At 39.6% G+C, this 25,524-nt stretch overlaps 2 protein-coding genes across 4 annotated transcripts in view; both read right to left on the minus strand.

Moving 5' to 3' along the window:
- Window positions 1-13,888, minus strand: part of RICTOR (RPTOR independent companion of MTOR complex 2) — a 98,919-nt gene extending 85,031 nt beyond the window's left edge. For both annotated transcript variants that reach the window (XM_051642372.1, XM_051642371.1), the window contains exons 1-2: window positions 13,818-13,888; window positions 13,606-13,653 (exon numbers count right to left, since the gene is read on the minus strand). In XM_051642372.1, the coding sequence (XP_051498332.1) occupies window positions 13,606-13,653; window positions 13,818-13,866 (97 nt within the window). In that variant the 5' untranslated portion in view covers window positions 13,867-13,888. The remainder of the gene's footprint in view (window positions 1-13,605; window positions 13,654-13,817) is intronic.
- Window positions 13,889-23,077: 9,189 nt separating this feature from the next.
- FYB1 (FYN binding protein 1) overlaps window positions 23,078-25,524 on the minus strand; it is a 47,752-nt gene continuing 45,305 nt past the window's right edge. For both annotated transcript variants that reach the window (XM_051643376.1, XM_051643374.1), the window contains one exon: window positions 23,078-25,507. In XM_051643376.1, coding sequence (XP_051499336.1) covers window positions 25,485-25,507 — 23 coding nt within the window. In that variant the 3' untranslated portion in view covers window positions 23,078-25,484. The remainder of the gene's footprint in view (window positions 25,508-25,524) is intronic.

Below are 25,524 nucleotides of genomic sequence, written 5' to 3' on the forward strand. Positions count from 1 at the left end.
GACAGATTTAGCAGCACTGTTTGACGGCACATTGTTTGACTCAGTAAGCTAGCAGAACACCAGTTTGCTATTCTGGTATGCACATGTGAATAAAAAACCAAAAAGAATGGTAGGTTTTAGTACACAAATAATTCGATAACTCTGAAGTCAGGTATAGGGAGTTAAACTGAGAAGCATGTATTTTATATGCACCACTTTATAGATGCTAGGACAGTACCTGTACATAGTGACCAACATGTGTACAGCAAGTAAACTCAAGTGAAAAACTGCACAAGCAGCTGCTATCACACCTACTAGAATCATTGTGCCAAAAATGAAATACGAGACCAAATACCCCTAAAGACTTCTCTTAAAGAATAAAGTTATAATACACTACAGTTAAGCATTTAATAATTGACTAAGAACACAAGAGCTCTCTTCCTCTTACTGAAGGTATCACAACATAAATAGATGAACCTGGTGAACTTACTATACACCACTAACTGTGTTACTCATTTTTTTAAGTCTAAGTACTATGCAACTGTATACTGCAAAGCTGCTCCTAGTGGCTTTTTAAACTACATGGTGTCAAAACGAACAAAGTTCAGTGAAACACACACCGGCTAGAAACATTCATGCACTGTTCTCCATTTCCACTGAAATAGAAATGAATTAGCAGTTATTAAAAGCAATGAAACATTCAAAATCAGGTACTTGAAGATGTTCATATAAGCCTAGATGACAGATGACCAGTCTGCTCAAACATTTTTAATCAACACCTTCAATAATGAAATTAAACAAGAAGGCAGCATAACCTGCCATTATCAACTTGATGGGGAAAAAAAAATCAGGACAATTATGTAATCTCTCATAATATGAAGTAATTAATTTACATCTAACTGAAAATGTGGAAACTGCACAGAAGAAAAACAACCAGATTCTGAGAACAGTGGAAGAAGAGAAAGCTACATAAAAAAATGCAAGCTGCATGACACACAGATCAGTCCTGAATTATTTATATAGACACATCAACTCCATTTCATTTGTGGAGTACACGAACAGTTTACATTCAGCTTCTGATTTTCAAAAAAACAGTAATATGTTTAGACTGAAGTAATGTGTCAATTTATAAGGTAAAAACATAAAAATAATTGTTTGTAATACCACATTTAGGTAGTTACTATTATATTGGAAAAGGTACTGAATACTAACTCATATGAACATCCTCCATGATCACTGTTAAAATTCTATTACCACACTCGAATCAGTAAGGTGCAAAATACTTTGCACCAGTACAGCGTGATGTGTGAATTTCGCAAAAAAAACTCATCAATTTTAGATTTAAAAAACACAATATATAACAAATCTTAACTAAGAACTGTTCTGAAAAGTACAGGAGCCTAAACCCAGTAATTTCTGCAGATTTATTTTGCTTGATTCCTATAGGTGAGCCATACGTAAAGCACATTATTTTTAGTACAATGAAGAAGCTCCAGTAACTCATATTCATGAAAACAGAATGAAAATAAAATCCAAGAACTCAGAATATTTTCACTCTTGCTGCTGAAGAAAGCTATGAATAGACAAAAGTGGCTCAGTAATATGGGAAAAAGGACAACTCCACTCTTTCATGGCAGTCAGCAAAGAAAGTAAAAGAACCATTCTTATTCCTACACAAATCAGGTAGAAATGAACCGTCACATTTAGAAAAATGCCTATTAACTAGACAGCAAAGCAAAACAGAGCATATCCATGGTAGGATCCAGGAATCACTAGAATCTCCGATAAAAAGAACGTCTTGTTATCAGGATTATATTTAGTAGTCTAATCCTTCATCTTTAGCTTTTGTTCATCTAGACTTGCACGTATGACTTTCTGTAAGCAAACAGGAAAGCAAAATTTAAATGCCTGCTGTGACAGTATAGATTTCTCTTTTGCAGATGTGCACAAAACATTTCAAGTTAAAGGATAAATTTTAAAATACTCCTAAGTAGGGATAAAGGTGGCAGGAAATAACACATATTGGTGTTGCAGTCAGCTTGAGGCAATGACAGCAGTTAAAAATGAACCACTTTCCATATTACTGTCTTATTTCTATCAAGACACTGAGATTGTATGATAGAAAAGCCATTCTTAGATCCCCATCCTTGGAAATACATTCATTATCCCCAGTGTGTGAACTGGTATACCAGCTTTATAGACAGCATTGCTTTACTGCTAAAACTTCTGAAAAACAGGTTTTAAAGCTGAAACGTTAACTTTCACAGCATCTAAAGCTACAGTATCCTACTTAAACAGATGCACAGGACAAAGACAAGGACTGCTCACATAAATTATTTTTGTCACAAACAAAATACCTTTAAACTTTGAACACTGCAAGAGAAAAATGAAGTATCATTCCAAAGGATAGCTACAATGCTGATCTGAAAATTACCTATAGCTTCTGATAAACTATTAAATACTTTATAGCAGTACACAAAATACTGCTCTGCCTGAGTTTCCTCAAAGACTGACTATGAAGATTAATATTAAAGTCAGGAAGATGTGATATTAATGCCAAGAACCTTAGCAAGCATTCTTGGTATATAGTCTTATTCCTCCCCCCATTTGTAATGAAAAACATACTCTCATCTTTCTATAATGTCAGATCCACAACTGTAACTACTGTGTAACGACTGTGATGACTAAAATCAAGCTGAGATTATGGTCTCCTAAAAAATTTCAGTCATTACCACTTCATTGTAAAACAGAAATGTAAACTATTACAGAACATACAATTAAATTCTAGTAAACATGGTCTAAAAACTTGCAAAAGTTTAGATGTTCAAAAGGAAAAAGGAAGGAAAAAAGAAGACAAACAGAAGCAGAGAATGCTGGAGGCTGGGGAACACTCCATGGCAGCACAACTATGTATTTGTTTGCACTGTCCTAGTCTCTCCTCTGCATCAATTATCAGCTACTGTCAAAGACAGGACACAAGGCTGGCATGACCCAAAGCAGCTGCTCAAAAGCCAACAAAGGGCTGGAGGATAAGTCTTTCCCAGAGTCACAACATTGGTTATGTTGGTATACAAATCAAATTAACACTTCTCAGAACATCAACTATGATTTTGTAGGTATGAGTTCACTGTAATAGTTCAGAAAATTATCTTCAGTTCCTCTAAGCCATCTTCCACTTTTCTGCCACCAATTCTAGAAAATAAAAGTTTCAGGACAGCCACAACTTTTAGTTGTTTGGACAACAACAACAAAAAATACACTGTGACTGCTTCACATTATTCAACTACCATCTGCTAAGCTTACTGGGCAAATCTTTTTTCAAAAGTAGTCAAAAGAATTCTGATCATGTATTTCTTGGAATATTACCAATCTGACAAGCAAGTTGATAATACCACTGTCATCTGAAGAAAATTTGTTTAAGGGAGAAATATATCTGTTTTGTCAATTGATATTATGATTCTTCTCTGTACCATTTTAATCTATTCAAGAATACAAAAATGTAAGTGTTGTCCAGTTACATGCCTCTTACTGATAAACTCCAAGCTGTCAGGACACAGCAACTGTCCCCAGAAATGCCCTGTTACACAGGGTGTCATGTAAGAAGAAAAAGCCGAGCAACATTAGCAGGTGTATGATCACCCACTTTGAGGATAAAACATGAAGAGCATCTGACAAGATACTACAAGAGCGAAATAATAACATCCTTGATTCCAAACATTAAAAAGTACACAACTAGAAACTACTATTAATTCACAAACAGCACTAACTGCAGCAGGAAACCTTTAAACTGTGGCAAATGGGTGATCTGATAACTAACCCCCTTAAAATGTTATAACTGGATTTCAGAATAGTGCACAGACTGATAATGCTAGGGAACTCCAGTCTCTTGTACTTGGGACAGAACAGGTCTCATCTCTAACTGTGATCATTCAAGACTTTTACACTTTCTCATGTAAAGGTCATTTTCAGAAAAGGGACAGGGAGTGTCATATTTATAAATCTAACAAGATGTAACAACAATTCTTTAAACACAGAAGACATTTAATTCTTTGGTAAACTTCAATTTAAAAAACGTGTTCCACTGAAATAACAGACTAACCTAAAAAATTGATGATTGCAAACATCACATTTATGGAAACAGCATTTTTTTTTTTCCATTTCATTTTTGTATTTCAAGAGAAAAAAAAAAAGCACAACAGTAAGTCTACTCATGAGAATCACAAAGTTTGCATAAAGGAGATTAACACATTCTAAATTCTGTAGATATGAGGCTGCTAAATCTGAATTCTGACTTCATTGATGCTCAGAGGTAAAGGAGAAAGATGACTTGCAGATTTAATTTTTTTTTATTACAGTAATTTTCAGGCAACAGCTGTTCTTGATAGGCCTTTATTTTTATGAAGTCATTAATTTATTTTAATTTTTTTTTATTTTTTACTAATATTCTGTGTACAATTCAAGCAGGAAATCAAGCCCTTATGCAGCTGGAAAGAAAACCAAACAAAATCCCTGTATTGTTCACCGCACATTTTTACAAGCAGAAATTAAATTATTCTATGTTACTCTTTTACAATTGTTGTCTATTTTTTCCATAAATCAAGGTCATATTGTTTTGCTTTGAATACCTTGCCTCTATGCACAAGAATCTCCCACTAATCATTCTATAGTCTTAAATTAACAGCTGTAACATATTTTACAATTAATAAAATCTACCTGAATGGAGTATAGAGATGCACTTCTTTCATTTTACCCAAACAACTGCTAAATGACAGTAGCCATTTCAAATACGAGAACTGTCCTAATCCCTACCATTTTGCCATCTTTTTGGTCTTAAAACTCATGAGATTACTCAACTTACCATTGATGAAAAGAACACATTTGGTTAACTACCCATTTCTCCAACTGAAAGGGAACTCAGAATCTGTTATTTTCACTTCATATCTCAGAAAATCAAGTGTATTCAGTGTTTACAAAAGAAGTACATTCAAAACATTTAGAAGTGGGTTTCTGACATGTTCCAGGAGCAGCTACGTGAATAAACGGTCAGATGCAGCCAAAATAGCACCAATAAGTAGTCTTGAGAAGTCTAAATAGTGAAGAATAAAATCCGTACGTTTAGAAACAAAATCTCTCCTTTTAGGAAAACTCTCATAAAAGCTCTGTCACTCAGACTAAGATATTAATGAACAATGTTGATTCCAGGGATACTGCTGTTCAGGTACAATTTGTGAGAAGATACTTCCTCATGATATTTTGTTACCCAAACATAACTGGGCCTCCACTGAGATGCAGCTGGCTACACTGATGAATAGAAGCCCAGGAATGCAAGTGCTATAGAGCTTTCAGATACGTGCTAACAGAAAAACACTCACACAAGTAAGAAAATACAACTCTAAGTAGGATTTTCTGTTCTTTGGGGTTGTCTGTTTCAGGCTTTTTTTCCTTTAATTTGGGTGTTGGGCTTTTTTACTCCATTTTCTCACTTATGCATCTACCAGAGTTCCTCCTCTTCACCAGATGTAAGGATTTGGTGAATGCAGTCCACTAATCATGCTCTATGTATTCTACCCAAATTTTCCATCACCACAACAGATGGTGGAAAAATGACCAAAAAAAATGAAATTCCACAGAATACACGCATATACTAATAACAAAGATTTTTAAAGTAGAATAAAGCAAAATGCATTTCATTCTGAGAGTGAAAGTAAAAAGTGCACCAGATAAAACAATTTGTCAAAAGTCAGGCAGTTTGTGTAGCAGTGGCACCCTCCCTTCTGCATTAGAACTCACCACAAGAGTGCTGCTCAGTGCATCTGATCAGTGCTCACCTGCACTATGGTATGAGCCTACCTGTCATTAAAAAAGCTTCCAACAAAAAGCAAACCTCGTATTTTATCTAATCTTGTGTAGTTATCAAAGCCTCAAGTCACATGCTTATGCTCTAGTTGTAAGAAGCTAGTGAGTTTTAAGGCAGTTGTTTCATATAATTTATTATTAAAAAAAGTCTCGGGCAGAAGGTCAACATGAAAGATAAAAAACTTACATGAGTCTTCTGTACGTTCCCCCAGACTAGTCAGCCATCAATTCTCAAACCATCCTGTAATCCTCCTGAACAACATCCTTTTCCGCAGTGTTTGGGTTTGTATGGATATAAACAGTTGGAAAACAGCAGCTTTTCACTCTATTTCACTTCTTCCCACTTAAAGATAAAAACTCTACCTGGTATCGAGCATCTCTTCTATGTTACTGGCGAAAACTTTGGAGATTGCTAGGTAATTGGTATAGCATGCATGAAGATTATGAGATCGGGCAAATAAGTGATGTAGTTCTTTCTGGGAAGGCTACAGTTGACATAGCTTCCTTATTTACTGTAATTACGATGAGAGGTGTGTTTCTTCACACAGCATCTACACTGGACAGCCTCCCAAAAAAAAACAATTAAAAAAAAAAAATCCTGAAACTAAGCATTGCATTAATCTCAAAAGGAGTTGGGGATGGTGGTGAGGGAAGTAAAAAACCCAAAGAATATTTATGACAAAGACTTATAACATTTGTATCAAGAAGGTGATAGAGATTTTGGTGCTTCAACAGTTTCTAAGTCAAATGACAGGGGCACGGGGTAAGCAGAATACTATAATGTTGTGGAAACACAGCACTGCTTAAACACTTAAGAAGCTATTTATACCAACTCAAATGAAAGAACAATCTGTTGCCAAATATAAATAGAAACCACAAGATATTAAAGCAGTAATTTTATTCACTGCTCTGTAGAAGAAATGTGCTGACATTCGTTGACCGATCTGAACTACAGCAGCAAAGACAAAGAACCCACCCACAAAAACAAATTTAGAGATACGGGAGACAAAAACCTTAAAGATAGATATGAATGAAGTTCTTTAAAGTAATAATAGTGCCCAGCTCCTACATATACCTTAATGTTAAGTAAGTAAATAATAAATTTCTAAATAGCCTTTTGTTAAGATTTTTCCTTCATTAAAAATGTTGTTCCTGTTTTCATGAAATGAAAAGCGAAATATTGAAAGCACACAGCATTTTAGTAGTTCTGAGAAATCTTAAGACTGTAAAAACAGTAAAACCTTGGGAAGCAAAGCAAAAGTTACACAAGCATTATTAATTTCATAGAAACATAGAATGGTTAAAGTTGAAGGGACCTTAAAGATCATCAGGTTCCAAACTCCCTGCCATGAGCAGGGACACCTCACACTAGACCAGGATGTACAAACCCCCATTCAACCTGGCCTTGAACACCTCCAGGGAGGGGGCATCCACAACCTCCCTGGGCAACCTATTACAGAGCCTTCCTACCCTCATGGTAAAGAATTTCTTCCTGATGTCTAATCTAAATTTCCACTCTTTCAGTTTAAAACCCTTGTCCTGTCACTACCCTCTCTGGCGGAAAGCCCTTTTCCAGTTTTCCTGTAGCTCCTTCAGGTACTGGAAGGCCACTATTAGGTCTCCTCAGAGCCCTCTCTTCTCCAGGCTGAACAGCCCCAACTGTCTCAGCCTGTCATCGTCTTCATGGCCCTTCTGAACCCTCTGCAACAGCACCATGGCTTTCCTGTGATGAGGGCTCCAGAGCTGTACACAGTATTCCAGGTGAGGACTCACCAGAGCAGAGGAGCAGAATGACCTCCCTCGCTCTGCTGGCCACACTTCTTGTGATGCAGCCCAGGAGGCAGTTGGCCCTCTGGGCTCCAGCGCACACTGGCGGCTCATGTCAAGTTTCTCATCTATCATCACCCCCAGGTCCTTCTCCTCAGGACTGCACTCTATCCACTCTCCTCCCAGCCTGTATTTGTGCCTGGGGTTGCACTGACCCAGGTGACCTTGCACTTGGGCCTTGTTGAAGTTCATGAAGTTGGTATCAGCCCACCTCTCCAGCCTGTCAAGGTCCCTTTGGCATCCCTTCCCTCTAGGTTGTGAACTACTCCACAGAGCTTGGTTTCGTCAGCAAGCTTGCTGAGAATACACTTAATCCCACTGTCCATGTCTCCAACAAAGATGTTAAACAGCACTGGTCCCATTACTGACCTCTGAGGAACACTATGTGCCTCCACTTGGACACTGAACTACTGACCACAACCCTCTGGGTGTGGCCATCCAGCCAATTACTTATCTACCAAGTGGCCCATCTGGCAAATCCATGTCTTATCAGTTTGGAGACCAGCATGTTGTGTGGGACAGTGTCAACTGCCTTGCACAAATCCAGGTAGATGACATCAGTTGCTCTGCCACCATCCCTGTAGTCTTGCTGTAGAAGGCCATCAGTTCAGTACACTACACAATTCCAAAACAACAGTCAACTAAAGCACAAGTGCAGACAGGAATGCTACGCGTTTGCCTTAATTTTGGAGTGCACATACTCAGCACCTCTAACTCTCTTACTTTTGAAACTACCAAAATGCTACTGTTGTCCTACATGTTAGCAGGCTACCATAATTGATCACTTCCCCCTTGGTGTCCCTATATGAAAAAAAAAAAAACAACACAAAACCACAGCAAAACAATATATATTAATAATGCAACAGAAAGTTTCTCAGCAAGACAAGTAAGATCCCTCTCCAGCTGTTTTTCAAGTTGCCCCTCCACTTCAGAAGAATGGAAAAAAATATTATTAATTACCTTCTTGCTTCTACTATGGCATCTGTTTCAGATAAACAAGGGAGAAAATAAAAACAGCTATAGCTCTATGTGATCTGCTCTAACACAAGCATCTCGTTATAATTGCCCATCACAACGAGGGCATGCTGCAAAGAGAGGTTGAAAGGTGCCCACATATTTTTATTTCAGTATTTTTACAATGCTGCTTTTACAGCGCTGTGGAGCCTCACTTAATATATTCAAGACAGACCACATATTGCAAAAGTACACAAAGAAGAACTTTAAGACTTTCCGTAACAGTCTTGCCATTAGTGTGGAAGACCTGCCTCTGAGCCACTAAAAAAGTATACACCAGCTACCATCCCTGCAGTGGTTCCCTGCTATCTTGATGTAAGCACACCAAAACGGATTTTTTTCCCTCCCCCCTAGTTGAACCCTTAGTATGAGAAAGGTGCGCCACATCCCTCCCTGTGCTTCTTCCACACTGATGGAAGAAAGCTGGAAACAGCATGGTCATCAAATCTCAAGCCGAATTTGGAAACAAAATTCATCCAGCCTTTGACTATCCCACAAATAACATTTAAAAATGCCTGACATTTTTGTGGGCTGCTAACTGCAAATAGCATCCTGAGATGTTTGCCCTCTATGCAATGCATTGTGATTTGCCATGTGGGCACACGGAATAAGCTATAACATGGTTTAAAGTGATGCAAGCATAGTAAGAAAAGTAATACAGTTCCGATCTTGTGAAGTTAAATGGAAATTCTCTTTTATTTTTACCTACATGATGGAAATTATGGACAGCGGAGGCAAAAAAGGAAAAGGGTGTTTTTTCAGGTAATACTAGCCAATGTTGTGAAACTCACTCTCAGAGAGGAAAAAAAGCTAGTTTTCTCAGCTACTTTATCCATATCTGTCTCGTGTTTTAGCTAGAAGACTCAACATCTACAAAATAAGAGAGAATTGGCTGTACCAGAAAAGCTAATAAATCAAAGTTGTATCTTGTAATGCACATTTATGAATAATAAACACAAGTGCCAATGTTGGAGTCGGGTACATTTCAGTTAATGAAAGAGTGTACAGCATTGGAAAGTGAAGACTGCTACCCTCAAGAACAAGGAAATCAAGACATACACACTGGAACAGCACCTGACCGTCAACAGCTGGCACCTTTGTATCTTCCCAAAACTTACGTGAACAAGCTCTGAAAAGCTCCTAATAGCCATTGCAGGCTCAGAGCTACAGAAATCCAAGAAAATGCACATCACTTGAAGGAAGGACATAAAAAGGAGCTGACTACAGATAAGGAACTGTGAGATGTGGCTCTCAACCAGGCAAGTTCTGAACTACTTAGGCCTTCACAACAGCCAAGAGGATAAGGCAATCCAGTTACAGGGGTAAGCAAAGAACTTAGTAGCAAACAGAGCATGGATTATAGAAGCCTTTTACAGTGCCCAGAGCTTTGGGAGGTATGTGAGCTTCTGTAATCCAGCTTGGAATACCTGTAAAATAGTCAGACACAAAGATAAATTATGCTAAAGGCACACAATACTTGTATCACAGTTAATACACAGCCATGACTGGACTCAATGCAAGAACTCCTACTTAAATGCACCAGCCTGGTCCAATTGTCCTGTCTGGCCTTAAGAAGTTACAGGCTTGATTTCAGTAGTCTAATTAAACCAATCCACCTCATCCCACTGCTAATTCCTTCCAGATGACTGCAATGGGAGTTGCACGGGTGGTGAGCCTGTTCTCCTTTTCCTTTCCTGTTCTGAGCTAATATAACATAAGGCCAAAACCTGAGTACTCAGAATCCCAGTTATTAATTACAATTTTGTAATCAACAGAAGAATGACATATGACCTTAAGCAGACAAACGCAACGAGTCTAACCTGCACCTGCATGTTTTTTTCTTACTATACTAACATTGTGCCCAACATTCATACCAGGGACACTTTTTCCAGAGTTGATCATCCTTTCACCAAGCTGGTTTTCTAAAGAAAATTATTGTCTTAAAAGATTGATCAGAATCCTCTTCGAAGATGGGGTACAGCCAGGCTGAGCAGCCCAGAAGTTAAAAACAAACAAGACCAACAACAAAAAACCCCAGAAACAGCAAGCCACAGACTTTTCATAACCATCTTTAACCAGGTTAATCTTGTGCACAGAGTTCACAAACACACACAATGCACTTATATAAAATGCCTTTCACAAACATTATTATGCATCATTTGTAAAAAGGCAGAGCATCAAAAGCTCCATAGATTAAAACCCTACTGTACCAGCCATCCTAAAAACATGTAAGAGAACAACATGGTGTGTTCTGGAAAAACATGGGCAAGCTTCAAACAACTCTTAAACTACAGCAGCAAAGACCAAACAAAAAGCAAGCAGAGAAAGGCAGACCAGCTCTACAAGCAGCAAAGCACTCCCCAAGCCTTGCTGGATGAAAAAGCCAGGAAGCAGGACCCAAAGCATTAGAAACAGGGCTTAACAGCCTCCCTGCATCTATTAGCTTTGAAATACTTAACAGCACTGGCCTCTCGTGTGGAAACAGCATAGTTTATAGTCCACAGGTTTAGACTTAGTGAAAGTCTGACTTGTATGCTAAGTCATGTTTGTCAAGCCATCACTAATAGGAACCTGTTTAAAACAAGGCAATACCAATACAATTTCACATGTTTGTAATAAAGAGGCCACTGTAACTAGAAGCATACAGCTGAGGCACTGTTTATGGCTGAGGCACTGTTCATGGTGATTCTCTACTTTGCCAAAGTCATATACTTCACATTAATCAAAATATAGTTCAGTTCTCTAGGGAAACAAAAAAATATTAGAATATTCATTCAAGTTATTGAAAACATGAGCCCTGTAGAAAACTATAGGACTCACTTAACACAGTAAATCAAAACAGTGTATTATTAGTACAGAATTAGGGTAACAATTTAAAATACTTAAACTAATTGCTTATATAACTATTGTAACAGCTGGAAAAACAAACACTTGCACTCAGTGTGGAAATCAAGTTATCATCTAGCTTAGTTAATGTCTTGCTGAGACTTTTTAACTTTTTACTTTTGCTTTCTCTTTAATACAGTTAATACTTACCATGTATATCATTACTGATCAGTCAGTCGTACTTTCTCTTGACAAAACTCAGAAACCTTCACTTTTTCAGTAAGGGGTTCACAACTAAATTTAAAGCAGTTTTTATTCAACTGCAACCACTGTAACAATGTTCTGTTTGGTTGACGTTTTTTTTAAACAGGGGCTATACAGAGCTATAAATTTTTCATTGTACAAAAATTTATTTTCCATCTTACCTGAGAGTCTCTTTCACAATATAATACATGTGAAGTAGCTATACTGCTACTACTATAGGTCTCACGGAATCAGTAGATGGCTGAAAACACCACATTTCAAAAACCAGTATCATAATGACAGTTGTCTATCAAATTCAGAGTAAAAAATTTAAAACACACAGCACCTAAAAATTACCATTCCATCATTTAAATGTTGTGTATGTTTTTTCACATCAAAATAGTCCAGTATGCTATACAACACAAAAAAGTTACTAAACCCATTAATAGGATTTTTTAAATCCTGATTCTGTAAATTGCATAAACAGATAACACTGCCTACTGTAATAATTGTGTCATGTGTTTGAACTGTTAAGGCCTTTGTCCTACATTTTATTGACGAAAGTTTCACTTGTTTTAATTTTAAACACAGTGTCTCACTAAAGCAATCACGTTCATTTGGAAACAGGGTGGGAGAAGACAAAAGAGCTTGTTTCTTTAAATTAACAAAACCTCAGTGCTTTTCCCAAGAACTAAAATAAACTTGTATATATTATATGTACATGCAAAGATAACTTCCAAGCCATGATATAACTTTACATAAAAAAAATTCTAAATAAAGATCATACCGAGGGAAAAAAGAATTAAGAGGTAGAATTCTTGATACAGCCTCTTACTAAGCTGAACGTTTTATTAATGCTGCTAATATTTGTACTTCCTTTACACTACACAGTTCTCTTTCATCTCATTGATTCTGTCACTTCCCTGCCCACTTGCTCATAAAATGTATCTATTCAGGATAGCCGCAGTCCTGGATCTCCCGAAGCAGAACAGTTATACTACAAGCATCAACTTTATTGTCTTCCCCAGACCAAGCTACCGCCCCAGGGAAGATCATGGCTTCTAGTGGGCCAGCTTGTTTTCTGCATTTTATTCGTCTCTCCGGGAGCGCCTCACTTTAGCCCTCAGCAGGGCATGGTTAACTACACATTAGGGCAAGGAACGAGTTCCTATTTGAGACAAAATTAGTCAGTCTACAGCAGACGTTAGCGCTGCTTCCTTCTTGTATCCCCCATGCATCTGACGGCACTGGTGGCTGCACAGAGCAACTTAACAAGCAAACGGGAGATGAGCGCCTTCTGGTCTCACAGCAGCGAGCTCACGGCAAGCACAACGGCCAGCCGGCCTAGAGCGGGCTGCGACACACGAGCGGGGAGGCAGGACAAGCCGCCCCTGCCGAGGCGCTCCCCAGCAGCGCAGGGTCCGACCCGCCGGGCGGAGCGGAGCGGAGCGGCGGCCGCGGGGAGCCCGGCAGCGCAGGCCACCCGTGCGCCAACGACGCTGTCAGCAGCCCGGCCACAAGCGACGGCCTGCTCCCAAAACCGCCCCGAAGCGGACAAGGGGCCTCGGCACACACGCAGGGGCTCCCCTCGCTCGCGGCCGGAGGAGGCCCCGGCTGCCCCGCGGTCGGCGGGGACTGAGGAGAGGCTTCCACCTACGGGCGGCTCCGCTCACTACAGGACGCCGGGCTGCCCACCGGCGCCGGGCGCTGGCAGCCCGCTCCCTCCTCACCTCCCCGCCCACGGAGCCCCCGCCGCCGTCCCCGCACACCAGGCCTCTCGCCGCCGCCGGCCTCCCCCCGCCGCGGGCGCGCACCGAGGGGCAGGCGGCGACCCCCGCCCCGCCGGCCCACGGCCCCTACCTCGGCTGAGATCGAGGGGGACGTTCTCCTCGCCGCTGTCGTTCCGACCTGCGGGGACGAGGGAAGAGAGAAGCGCGTTAGGCTGGCGGAGAAGGAAGGAACCCGAGAAGGGAGAAAGCCAGGAAGGGAAGGGAGGGGGCGGCCGGCCAGCGGCGCGGAGAGCGGCCGCGGGGGCCAGAGCGCGGCGCCGCGGCCTGCCGGGGCTGCCTTACCTCGGATGCGGAGGTGCCTCAGCGAGCGGGCGCGGAGACTCACCGCCATGTTTACGGCCCCACAGTCACAACACCGGAAGCCTCGCCCGCTCTCGCGAGGAGGGGCCCGCGGAGCCGCCGCGGCCGCCGCCGCCCCCCCCGGCCCGGCCCGGCCCGGCCCGGCCCGCTGCCCGGGCCCGGCGCCGGCGGGAGGAGCGCGGGGGCGGCCGAGGCGGGGCGGGCGGGGCCTCGGCGGGCTGCGCCTGCTGCAGCTGCTGCGCCTGCTGCTGCTGCTGCTCGGCCGCGGCTTCTCGCCCGGGTCGGAGCGCTGCCCGGCGGCTCCGAGGCGGGGCCTCCCAAGTACTTAGAGGGCGGGTAAGGGCGGCCGCCCCCTCATCCTCCCCGGGGCGGCGGCGGAGGCCTCCGCCTGTCTGGGCCGACGCCTGGGCCGCGCTGCCGGCGGCGGGGGGCGCCGGGGGAGGCAGGCCGGCTGGGACGCGGCCGCCCAGCCGCTGGTGCGCGGCCCTCCGCCTCGCTCGGGCGCCGGACGCGCTGAGCGGGGCTTCTGGGGCCGCTCGGCACCCGGGAGGCCGCGGCTGAGGAGAGAGGAGGGCGGCGGGAATGGAAGGGGCATCCTGGGGCATCTCCCCGCTGCGCCAGGAGAGCGTGGCCAGATGCCTTCTTTTCCTGAAGAGCTTGCCCTGCTGGGAACTGGCTTCCTGCGTAACTGCTTTGTCGCCGCCATGGGAAGGTTTTGTTCTGGCCAGTGAAATGACTTTTTTTTGTTTTGTTTTGTCTCTAGGGGGTTTTCCCCTCATAGTTTTCCTCTTTTAAGCTGCACTTGCCTTGTGATGAGACGGTAATTCACGCGGACACGGCGTGACCATTGGCTTGGCACAGCGGATGCTTTCTGTGCTCTGCTTTGTGATGTGTGGAGTAATTAAAAACAAGAAAAAAGAAATACATCCTTTCCTTGTTTCCTCCATTTACTCCCAGTGCACCTTTCTGCTTTCTCAAGTGTTGATCTCCATATTACCTTAATGCCTGGTAAACTTACCTGGCAAAGTGTGCATGTATATCTGTTTTTTCATATAGAAGAACTAGAAGTCCTAGTCGAAGTCCTTTGAAGAAACAGTATCCTTACATATATTTGCTGTTGTCCTTTCTAGGTGAAAGTTTAAATAAGCAGATGACACTTTACATTGTGTCCTGACACCTTGGACAGCCTTAGCCAAGGCAGGTTCTTGCACTCAGGCTTCCCAATTTCGCAGGGAAAAAAACCCAAGCAAACAATAACTGAATGAAGTGTAGAGGGTGTCAGCCATGTCGAAAGCTTGGGTAGTTATTTTCTTGTTTTGTAGTTAATTTTTGAGATTTCTCTCTCTTTTGAGGTCTTTCAATTCAGATCATTCATTACTCCTAAAAATCTAGTTTTATGAAGTATTCGTGAACATTAAGTTTCCTCTTAAAAAATATTATTTAGGCTTTAGGCTGATTGGTGCACGTCTAAAACATTAATACTGTTTTAGAATAATAGAAATAATTATTTGAAAAGCCAGAGCAGAAAAACTTTCTGGTGTATCAGTTCATGACATTTATATAAGAATCTTGTTTTAGTAGGATTATGTCAAGTGTATTTAATTTAAAATGACATTTTCAGCAACCTTTCTATTTTTATTTTTTGCTTACTAAACATGCAGCTAATGTTCTTGAAGAACCTGAGGTTCTCAGAAGGTCTAAGCAATAAAATCTTACCCATCTGTAACAAAGGACCAAAGCGTATCAAACTACAATTCTATGAGTCCTTAGATAGTTTCATCAATATACCTCAGGGCTGCTCTTTAAAATACTGTGTCCAGGGAACTCTTGGCTTCCTGAAAACACCAAACTAACTGCTACTTGTGGTTTTAATGTTGTATCCTGTTTACTACAAATTCTGCTGGGACTAATTACTTTCACAGAAGCTTTGAGGCACCACCAGGCTCACTATTAAACTTCTGTATTGGATTTAACTTGTAATCTGTACATAAAATGCTTTGGAACCTCATGCTAAATACCAGTGCCATCTATTTTTTCCTTAGTAGATACAAAGTCAGAGAGGTACGATACATTGTAAAAGAATAAGATCATCTTCTTGCAACAAGGGAGAGTAACGAACAAGTAATGTTTAAAATCCAGTCTATAGCTTCGCAGCCTTGGTCCTGCAGGCATCTTTTAATAGTCAAAATATTTCACTTCACTAACTGGGTTCCCATTTTCTGCCTTTTTTTTTTTTTTGAGTTGTTGTTGGTGGTTTGGGTTTTTTATTTGTTTTGTTGTTTTGGGTTTGTTTGTTTGTTTGGGGGGGTGTTGGTTACTTGGTTTGCATTTTTTTCCTAATTTTATTTGAATTATGCAATCAAAACTGAGGTTGTCTCTGATAATGACACTCAAAATAATGCCATAACATCAGTTATAGGCAAATATAGTTAGCCCAAAAGGATAAATTGAAGGTAGTTTGAGGTATAATTGATATTTGCCACAATTTTGGAGGAAAAAAACCCCACCAAAATAAAAAACAAACAAACAAAACCTCAGACAAACAAAGAAACACAAAAAAAACCCACAAACAAACAAACAAAAACACAATAACCCCACACCAAACAAACACGAATCTCAGTGGTATGATGGCTTATCTGTGTCACGCATTATGGTTGATCCAGCTTAAGACAGCCTCTTTCATGTATTATTTTTACCTTCTAGTGTCTAAATCACTATAAAACAAATTGAAGAAAAGATGCTTTTATAGCCAAAAGGGAATCAGACTAGGTGATTTTTCTTCTTAGTAAAATCTTAGTTTTTAATTCTCTGTGAATGAAAATTCTCTATGTAGATAAATTAATCTAAATGGCAACACAGAGTGAAAGCAACCTTTCATTTGAGCTACTGGCATACCCTTTCCCACTTGCAAGTAACTTGCAGAGGCACCTTGATCTTGAAATGTGTTAAAATGTTTCAACACATGCAGTGGTGAGTAGGGTCTTCTAAAGCTAGAGCTACATTATTGCATGTACGTGTAAAGGACTCATGAAGAAACTGCTTTGTTCCACCTTTTTCCACTCCAAAAATTGTCCCTTTTGCCCCTTCACATGTGGGATTTTGCCAGTGACAGCCTTTTTATGTGCTAATAGGGGTTTGCACTGTTCTGTAGAGGATGCTACTGAGTGAATTATAAATCTTCAAGATATAAAATCCATTTGAAAGATGAAAGAGCAGAGCTTTCCAATTGTGTAGGGTCAAATGAAGAAAATATGGGTATGAGGGACAAGCTAGGGGCAGAGCCTTAAATAGCTAAAATTGTTGAAAATACTTGGAAATGAATAAGGATATGCAGCTGCAGCGCATCCTTTATATACATGAAGAAGTGGAGAAAACATAAACTTGAATCAAACTATGCAGATAAGAAGTTGACCTATTGAATTTACCTGAGCTACAGTGATTTGTAGTTGAGAATTTTATCTTATCCAGATGCATTTGTAACACTCTTCCTTAGTTTGCAATATCATAAAATTGACTATAAGTAGATCATATATCCTGAATGATGAGGGCACAGACAGGAAAAGGAAAAAATATAGTGAATGAGATCAGAAGGTTAAAAAATTGCTTTATTTTCTGCAGCCAAGAAATATGTTTATAAGGGCATGCAGCAACAGGCCAAAGGTTTTAACCTGGAAGAGGGTAGATATAGGTTAGACATTAGGAGGAAATTCTTTAGTGTGAGGATGATGAGACACTGGCACAGGTTGTCCAGAGAAGTTGTATCTGCCTCATGCCTGGAAGTGTTCAAGGCCAGGATGGATGGGGCTCAGAGCAAACTGGTCTAGTGGAAGGTGTCCCTGCCCATGCAGAGAGGTTGGAACTAGATGATCTTTTATGTCCGTTCCAAACCAAAACATTCTGTTATTCTACTATTATGATTCTATGAGTGTTGGGAGCAGAGATGTAAAAAAAAAAGAAGGTATAAAGAAACCATCAATGATTGAATGAAGTATCTCAGAAGCTGACCAATGACCCAGTAGGATAGATGAGCTAGTCTGCACCAGAGACAATTGAACCAATATTTGGACAGGCAGATATTCATTTGTCCATTTGGTATTGCAGTAACCATTTTACCAGGTTCATCTTATGCAAAAAAAACCTCAGACTGTGAAGATGTCTGGCTCAGCAGCAGGTCAGGGTCAGGTTCAGAACAAGTGCTGGTGGGTGTTTTATTTAGAAGTTCTACAGTTTGAGACAATCAAATCCAGCTCATTGGTGCATTTTTAGCAGCTGACCAAATGCTTACCAAATTAAGTTATTGGCAGCTCTGTATTACCAGCTGTCAGTCTGAAGTCACACACAGGTTCTAGAGCAGACCTGTGAAGTGCCTGGACCATGGGCAGCCATGTCCTGATATTCTCAGACCTCCGAGTGCTACACGGAGAGTGCTGAACTTCTGAGCCAAGTGTTGTTGGTTTTTTTATTTGGTCTTGTGTTCACCAAGTAGCTTGGAGAAGAAGCAAGGGACAATTTGAAGCTTGTAGTTTGCTCCCCAAGAAAGCTGTTTCCATTAGATATGCTTTTTGGGGTGTGACTGCTTTCCTGGCTCGTGTGGTATATTCCTGATAGATTCCTATGCTAGCCTTTTAAAATGCAATCCAATAGGTGTATTTCTACCTATTTCTATAGGTATAGATAATATTCTGAGTATCACTAGTACAGTTTGCAAAACCAAAATGTTTTGGCTAAAGGAAAAACAATTCCTCACAAAATGTTCAGCTCTTTTATTTCTCTTTTTCTTTTATTTTTTTTTTTTAATTTTCTTTTTTTTTTTTTTTTTGGAATAGGTTCAATTTTGTAAAACAGCATAATCTAAGTAAATTCATTAATACATTATGCGTAATTCCAGCTAGAAATAAACACTATTAATAAAAATCTGAATTAATTGCGACTTCAATTTCTTCAGTATCCAGAAATGGAAGAAGTTAGAAGTACATCACATAGCAGAAATTTATGCAAGAGTAGCAATAGGTACCATACTAAGGCAACAGCAACCAACTGCAAAATAACAGAATGTCAAGTGGTGCAACAAGTCTTCCTGATTAACTGGGCAGGTTGCTAACTAGATTGTCAGTTAGTGCAACCTCACATTTAGGCATTCATTCATGTAAGATTTTTCACAGCCTTCTCAACTGCATAATTCTGTTGGAGCTGTGAAAAGCAACAGGTGTTGAATTTGGGTATGGTTGGCATATTAATTAGACCTGAGGAAAAAACCAACAACTACCTTAAAAATTCCTCAGTTGTTAAGTGATTCCGTCCAAATAAACTCTGTTAGTAAGGCTGAAGCTGTGTGTAAGGGTAATTTACCATCATCTAATTTGAAATCCTTAGGGCAGCACAAACTATTTTGTGTAAGTCTTCATGATTATTGTTGTTGTTTTTTGGTTGGGGTGTGTGTGTGTGTTTGTGAACTGAAGAAGCCCATAAATATTTTCTTTGGGGACCGGCTGACAAAGGCTGAGTAACATTTAAATAGCAATGATGTTGTACATCATGGTATCCACACTGAAATGGTTGGATATCTGAGATGCTCAGCAGTTGGTGGCTATCATAAGAACAGGCTTCAGTCTCTTATATGCATAGTAGCAAGTAGCTTGCTGTGAACATCCCTGGCAGTACAGAAAGGAGAAGAAAGGGGTATGGGTCTGAAAAGCTGTTTTTCTTTGTTGTTTGTGGGGTTTTTTGGTGGTTTGTGTTTTTTTGTTTTGTTTCTGTTTGTTTGTTTGTTTTTGTGGAGTTTTGTGTTTGCTTTTTTTTAAAATGTAATTTCAGATGGCATTAGTAAGATTTTTCTTATATATAGCATCCTAACTTAAGTACTGAATAAAATTCTCCCAAATACTGAGGGCAGAACAAAGGTATGTTTGTCCTGATTTAAAACGTTATGGGTTAAACAACATAGAACGCAAAATACAAGTATTTAAGATGTTCTCAGTGGTTGGTGAGTCATAAAACCTCTGATGGTGTCACCCACAGAGTTAGGAAAGCTGCACAAAAAATGAGCATATGAACAGAATAGCTTTTAAAGAGGATAAAAATGAAAGTGCCAGGGACAGGAATGCAGACATAGGGGAACAGTTTACAAGCATGAAAAGAGAAAGGAACAAGGAAGCAGAAAAGAAAAGGACAGGAGACATGATCAAAGGATCAAGGAAAAGAGGAATAATTATAGGGAACAGGAAGTAATTGAGAAAGCAAGTTGAAGAGTACAGAGAATGTCTCAGGTAGTGAAAGGAGGCAGTAACAAGAAAAAAATAAGGGTGTCTTTGGATCAATGCAGAAGAAGAAACTATGCTTACCTGTGTGAGATGGGAGGTATGTGATGGCATCATCCAGGGCAGGAGAACATAAAACAAGCTGAGATGCAGGAGAAGGGAAGGGAGCTTGGCAGAGTGTCCCTTCTGTCAGCAAGAAAAGGGGATGGGAGCCCCGTATTCTATGTCTGTGCTTTGTGTACATATTCCACCCGAACTGCAGCCACAGGCAAATGAAGGAGCAGGCAGCTTGACCTGCTAAGAACTTGAAAATCAGGAATCAGGCCAACAAAAGAATTAAAAGGCAGGAAAAAAAGCCAATGCTGGGGTTTTGTTTCTTTGTCCTATGATGCTTGAGCTGCAGGATTTGGTGATATTACTGAAGTAATGCAAATTGTATAGTGTTTTTTAAAACCCTTAGTATCCATCTAATTCACATTTCATTCACATTCATGTTGACATTTTGTATACTTCCATCTTGCCTAACAGCGCACATTTTAAGTTTAAGCAGTATTTATGTGTCTGTGTGTTAAAAAATAAAATAAACATACAGTTTACCATATTATTTTCAAAAAGGCCCACATATAAAAAGCATCAAGCAAGTAAATCTATACACTTAATACCAGCTTAACCTTCACTTTCAAAGTGCTCTAGAAAGAGGTAAATAGACATAATTTAAGGAAATATATGTATGTTAGGGAGCCAGCTATCTAGAATGAAACAGAGAAGAAAGGCTTTGTGAGATCATTGTAATTTTGCTCCACCCAAGCAAAGAAGGGAACCTGAGGCTACCACACTGTTGCTCTGCACAAGGCTGGGACATGTTGCAGTGGAGAACTGAGTGACACAGAGATATGTTCCAGCTGGCTAGGATGCTGGAAACTGCTTAAGATGACCCATCAGCTGTACTAACACCTTGTTTCTTAGTCAGGATAAGTAGTCAAGGTGGAGGGTTTGGAGAGATACACTACTGTTCTGTGTGAATGGCTTCTGATAAGTAAGTTAATTCTTCCAGAAGTGGTTTGGGTGTCTCAGCCTGGCATATCCCCAGATCATAAACATGTACATGATATACACATAAGGGTTTAATTCTGGCAAAAACTGTAAACCTGACTCATAACCATTCCAACAAACTTGCTGTCAACATGGGAGCTGGAAGACAGCAAATGGTGCAAGCAAGTGCAGATAATAAAGCAGACCGTTTAAGTCTAGAATTTCTCCCCAGTTTTTATTAAGTTTCAAAATGTAATCTAAACTATTATTTAAATTCAATTTTCATATGTATACCCTATCTGTCCTAAACATGGGCAGATTACTTAACTCTTACTCTAAATATCATGTGCTTAAAATACACATTTTGGATGCTAACCCTTTTTAAACACAAGGTGTTTTCTCTTTTCTCCTTGTGTTTAACCACAAGTAGTGGAAGACTAAATACTGAGAGTCCTAACCTAGGAAAGTACTAAAAATGTAATTAATTTAGCTTCATCAACAGTTTGGTTTTGTATCCAGGATTAATGGATATGTGCAACAAACTCTCCTCTGTTTATGCCTCCCTTTTATACATTAAAAATGGGGATAAAATATTTTCCTGTCCACAAGATAAATGGGAATCTGAGATACTGTTGTGATGATGTCATGAGAAACTAATAATTCTGGGTGCAGCATAGGTTTGGGAAGATTTGTAGTAAGCAAAGGAGCGGCCAGAAACTGAATGAACAGGGCTGAACAACTGCCTTTTCTGTTAACTCTCATCCAGGCCATGCACCAATGAGGCAGGGATCCTGTGGAAAAAAACACTCAGCCATCATGCACACTGTGCACACAGTTAAAGACACATCCATGCAAGGAGGCAGAGCTGTGGCTCTGCAAATTCAAACTCATTTCTTGTACCTCCTAGCACTTGATGTTTCTCTCTGTAGAGAAGCTACATGCAAAAGCCTTTCCATATAGGTTGGGCTGGGGATGCTACACAGAACTCAAAAGGGTATCTGTGGTTTTACAGGTACATTGGTTTCCTCAGAAGTTGTCTTATTTGATGTAAAATATATACACACAGACACGCACACACGTACACACACACACACGTACACACACACACGCACCTGTATGTCATGAAATAATGCAGTGTAAGGGATAATCTAATTCACACAGTGAATCCGAGTGCCTCCACTGAATTCCTTTGCCCTTGCTAAAGCATTGGGCTTCACGGTTGAGGTAGATTATGCAACAAGATTGCACATAGAGAAGGGTTTTGTTGCCCCCGGGGGAGGGGTAGCCAAGGGATCTGCAATTATGTGGATCGAGAATATAAACCTCTTACACAGGAATGTACAGGAGATCAGCTGCATTCCTGCAGTCCAGAGCCTGCAGTAACAGCAGATAAATGCTTTAAAGCTCCTGAATTAGAGATGTCTCTTTTGCCCTCCCAGTTTTTGTTTTGCTTAGCCTGTTTACTGGGACAGTGCAGAGGTACAACACAGATGGAAAACCAGCTCTGTTTACCTTAGCTGGGGTGTTCACGCTGAAGTCTAATTTTTATGTCAATATTTTTATGTTTTCATTGCTTAATGTTTTAGCAGGAACATCCAGATACTCCAGGATTGTAGACTGAGTTTGGAGAGGGAAAAATATTAGGTGCTTTTCTTTTCTTTCTTTATGACTTTTAAAAGATTATAGAATAAATTACAGGTGAGAAACCCTTAAAATACAGTTTTTATCAAACTGTCTCAGTATAGATTTTCCTGTTTATAAGATTTTTTGCTTATATTTCACTTTCTGGATAGTAATTACTGATAAACAAATGCCACACTGTAACTGTGCTGCCTTCACAGCAGTAATAAAGTTGATTTTTCTTTAGTCATCTGATCAGTGATAATTTTCAGATGATATTTTTCAGCTACTGTTGTCCTACTTTGGCAAAAGATGGTGTACACACAATTCTTGTCAGTAAGCACATCTTTATTTAGGAGAAAAAAAAACAACAATCCAGAGAACAACATTAGTAAAATAATGAAAAGATAGACAATACTAGTAATTTTCCAGTGCGTAGGACCATAGAAATATGTTTCAACAGCCTGTTTTATCTTTGCAAATAACACATGGATTTTTAGCTTGAAGTATCTTAAGATTATTTTCTTTTTATGACTTAATTTATCCTAAGACCACTTCAGTCAGTATAATCAGTAAAGGAAACACAGTACCTACTACACATCAAGGCTAAAGACATGGAAAAGCTATTAAAAATATATGACCAAAAAATCTCACAAAGAATAAAATTCACTTATTTTTTAGGGGACAAAAGAGGTTTTTGTTCTGCTGAAATCCTTTAATATAAGACAAACTATATTCAAAAGCAAAGCTCCTTTTTTGGTCTTACTGCACCACATGAACTTCCAATATCAGTTAAAACTAAACCAAGACTGAGTATATATGTTAATATTTAACACAATTTTTTTTTGAGACAATTAATTGTATAAAGCATGAAACTACTTCTCCTGTTGTTAACTGACAAGTGGCTGTTATTTCTAAATGTCTGGGTTCTCTCTCAGTTCTTTGGCATATCAGTAATTTGATGTAAATACTCTCTTGAATTCCCCTGAAAAACAAATAAATCCCCAGCAATGCCATAGTCAAATAGCCAGATGTATTAATTGTACTTAATGAATGAAGTAATGTTTTAAATTTGCATGCTGGTGCTGATGTTTACACAAAAAATTGGTATCTGTATGCCTGGATGTTGGTTGAGTAGCAAATACAGAACGAGAAACTCAAGTTCGCATATAGCTTTTCCATGTAGTATCAGTTATTTTAAATATGGTAAAAAAAAAAAAAAAAAAGCATTCATAGGCTATTATCTCTACAGTTACTTTTATGTTTGATATCCCCATACCTCCTTACAGATTTACAGTTTTTTGAACCATCAATAAAAGGCACTTGTGTAAGACGAAATCTCAGATCCACTGAAGGTAAGACCAAAACTCCTTCACTGAGGCACAGACAAAATTTTGTTACTTTCATAAGCCAAACTTGTGAGCTTGCTATATTACATTTGTTTGCACAGGGAACCTTACTTTCCTCGAGGATTATAGGAGACTTGATAATCAAGGAGAGTTGCTTGCTCTGTTCCAGCCACACTGCTTGTTGTTTTTTTTTTGTATCTTGCAATAGCAAAACAATCACACACTAAAAATACATGTTTCATTTTCTGCACATGCTCACACACTTTAGTGGGAGTTCACTGTAAATGTCTATAATATATAAGGGCAAAATTATTCTATTTATTATTATGATTCATCTGTTCATTTCACTTTGATTTGCTGCTTGCTCATTCAGGTTACAGCATCACCAACAAATAAATGTTGTTTTGACAATGGGTAAGCATGGAAATTTCTATACTCTCAGTTAGCCAAGTCTAGTGTAAAATATAGTGCTTGGAAGAAAAAGATCTCAAAATGGTGTGGTAAATATACATGCATATTAAATCTTGAAGTTATTTCAAACCAGTGTGTCATATGTCCATTTTAACGCCTGACTTACTATAGTGACAACAGCAGCCTATCTTCAAACTAAACAAAAATTAAATCTTAACCCAAATGTTCTGGATGTATTTTGAGCAAAATATAAAGTAGACTTTTCTATGGTTTATATCACAGAGTGCTGTATGTAGCCCAGATAATATTGCTACTCTTTTACTATTAGTAAAAAATTACTTAAAAAATTGTCAAATTTTAGAAAATGGCATTCCATCATTAGTAAAATGTAGGAAAAGGAACTTCAGCAGAAATGGTACATGGCTGTGTGTGTCAGCGTAGCTAATGCTATTGCATTGGAATGGCAGATCAGCAATGTGTTATCTTCTCTGATGCCCGCTTTTGATTTCCTGTTTTCACAACAGGATGTTATCACCAAAGTAAGCATTTCTTTTCAGGATACTGACCTCCCCAGAGTGGCAGTTTCTGGTGTTTAATACACCAGAGCCATAGTCAAACCTGTACCCAGATTCTGTTGTGCTGTGTATCCTTCACAGATAAGAACTGGCCTCTGGGTATATCGAATTGAAGAACTGCTTTTCATGGACTCTTGCAAATGTGGAAAAGAAATGGAAAATTATAACCTTAACTTTAAATCATATTCCCTGAGTTTTAATTGCTCAGATAGATGGCAATACAAATATCATACAAAGGACTGGATGACCAAACCCCAAAATCTTAAAAATGGTTACTTATACATTTAGAAGAGTGCAACTGATTAACTTGTACTCAGCTCTAATGACTTTTGTCGCTTTCACTATTAAGAAGTCTGAAATAGATTTTGATCTTCAGTGAAGCTCTTACTTGCATAAAATTTTGCATCAGGCATTATCATAGATGCAGTCTGAAATGGAAGTAAAA

This window comes from Apus apus, chromosome Z (genome assembly GCF_020740795.1).
Source record: "Apus apus isolate bApuApu2 chromosome Z, bApuApu2.pri.cur, whole genome shotgun sequence".
NCBI lineage: Eukaryota > Metazoa > Chordata > Aves > Apodiformes > Apodidae > Apus > Apus apus.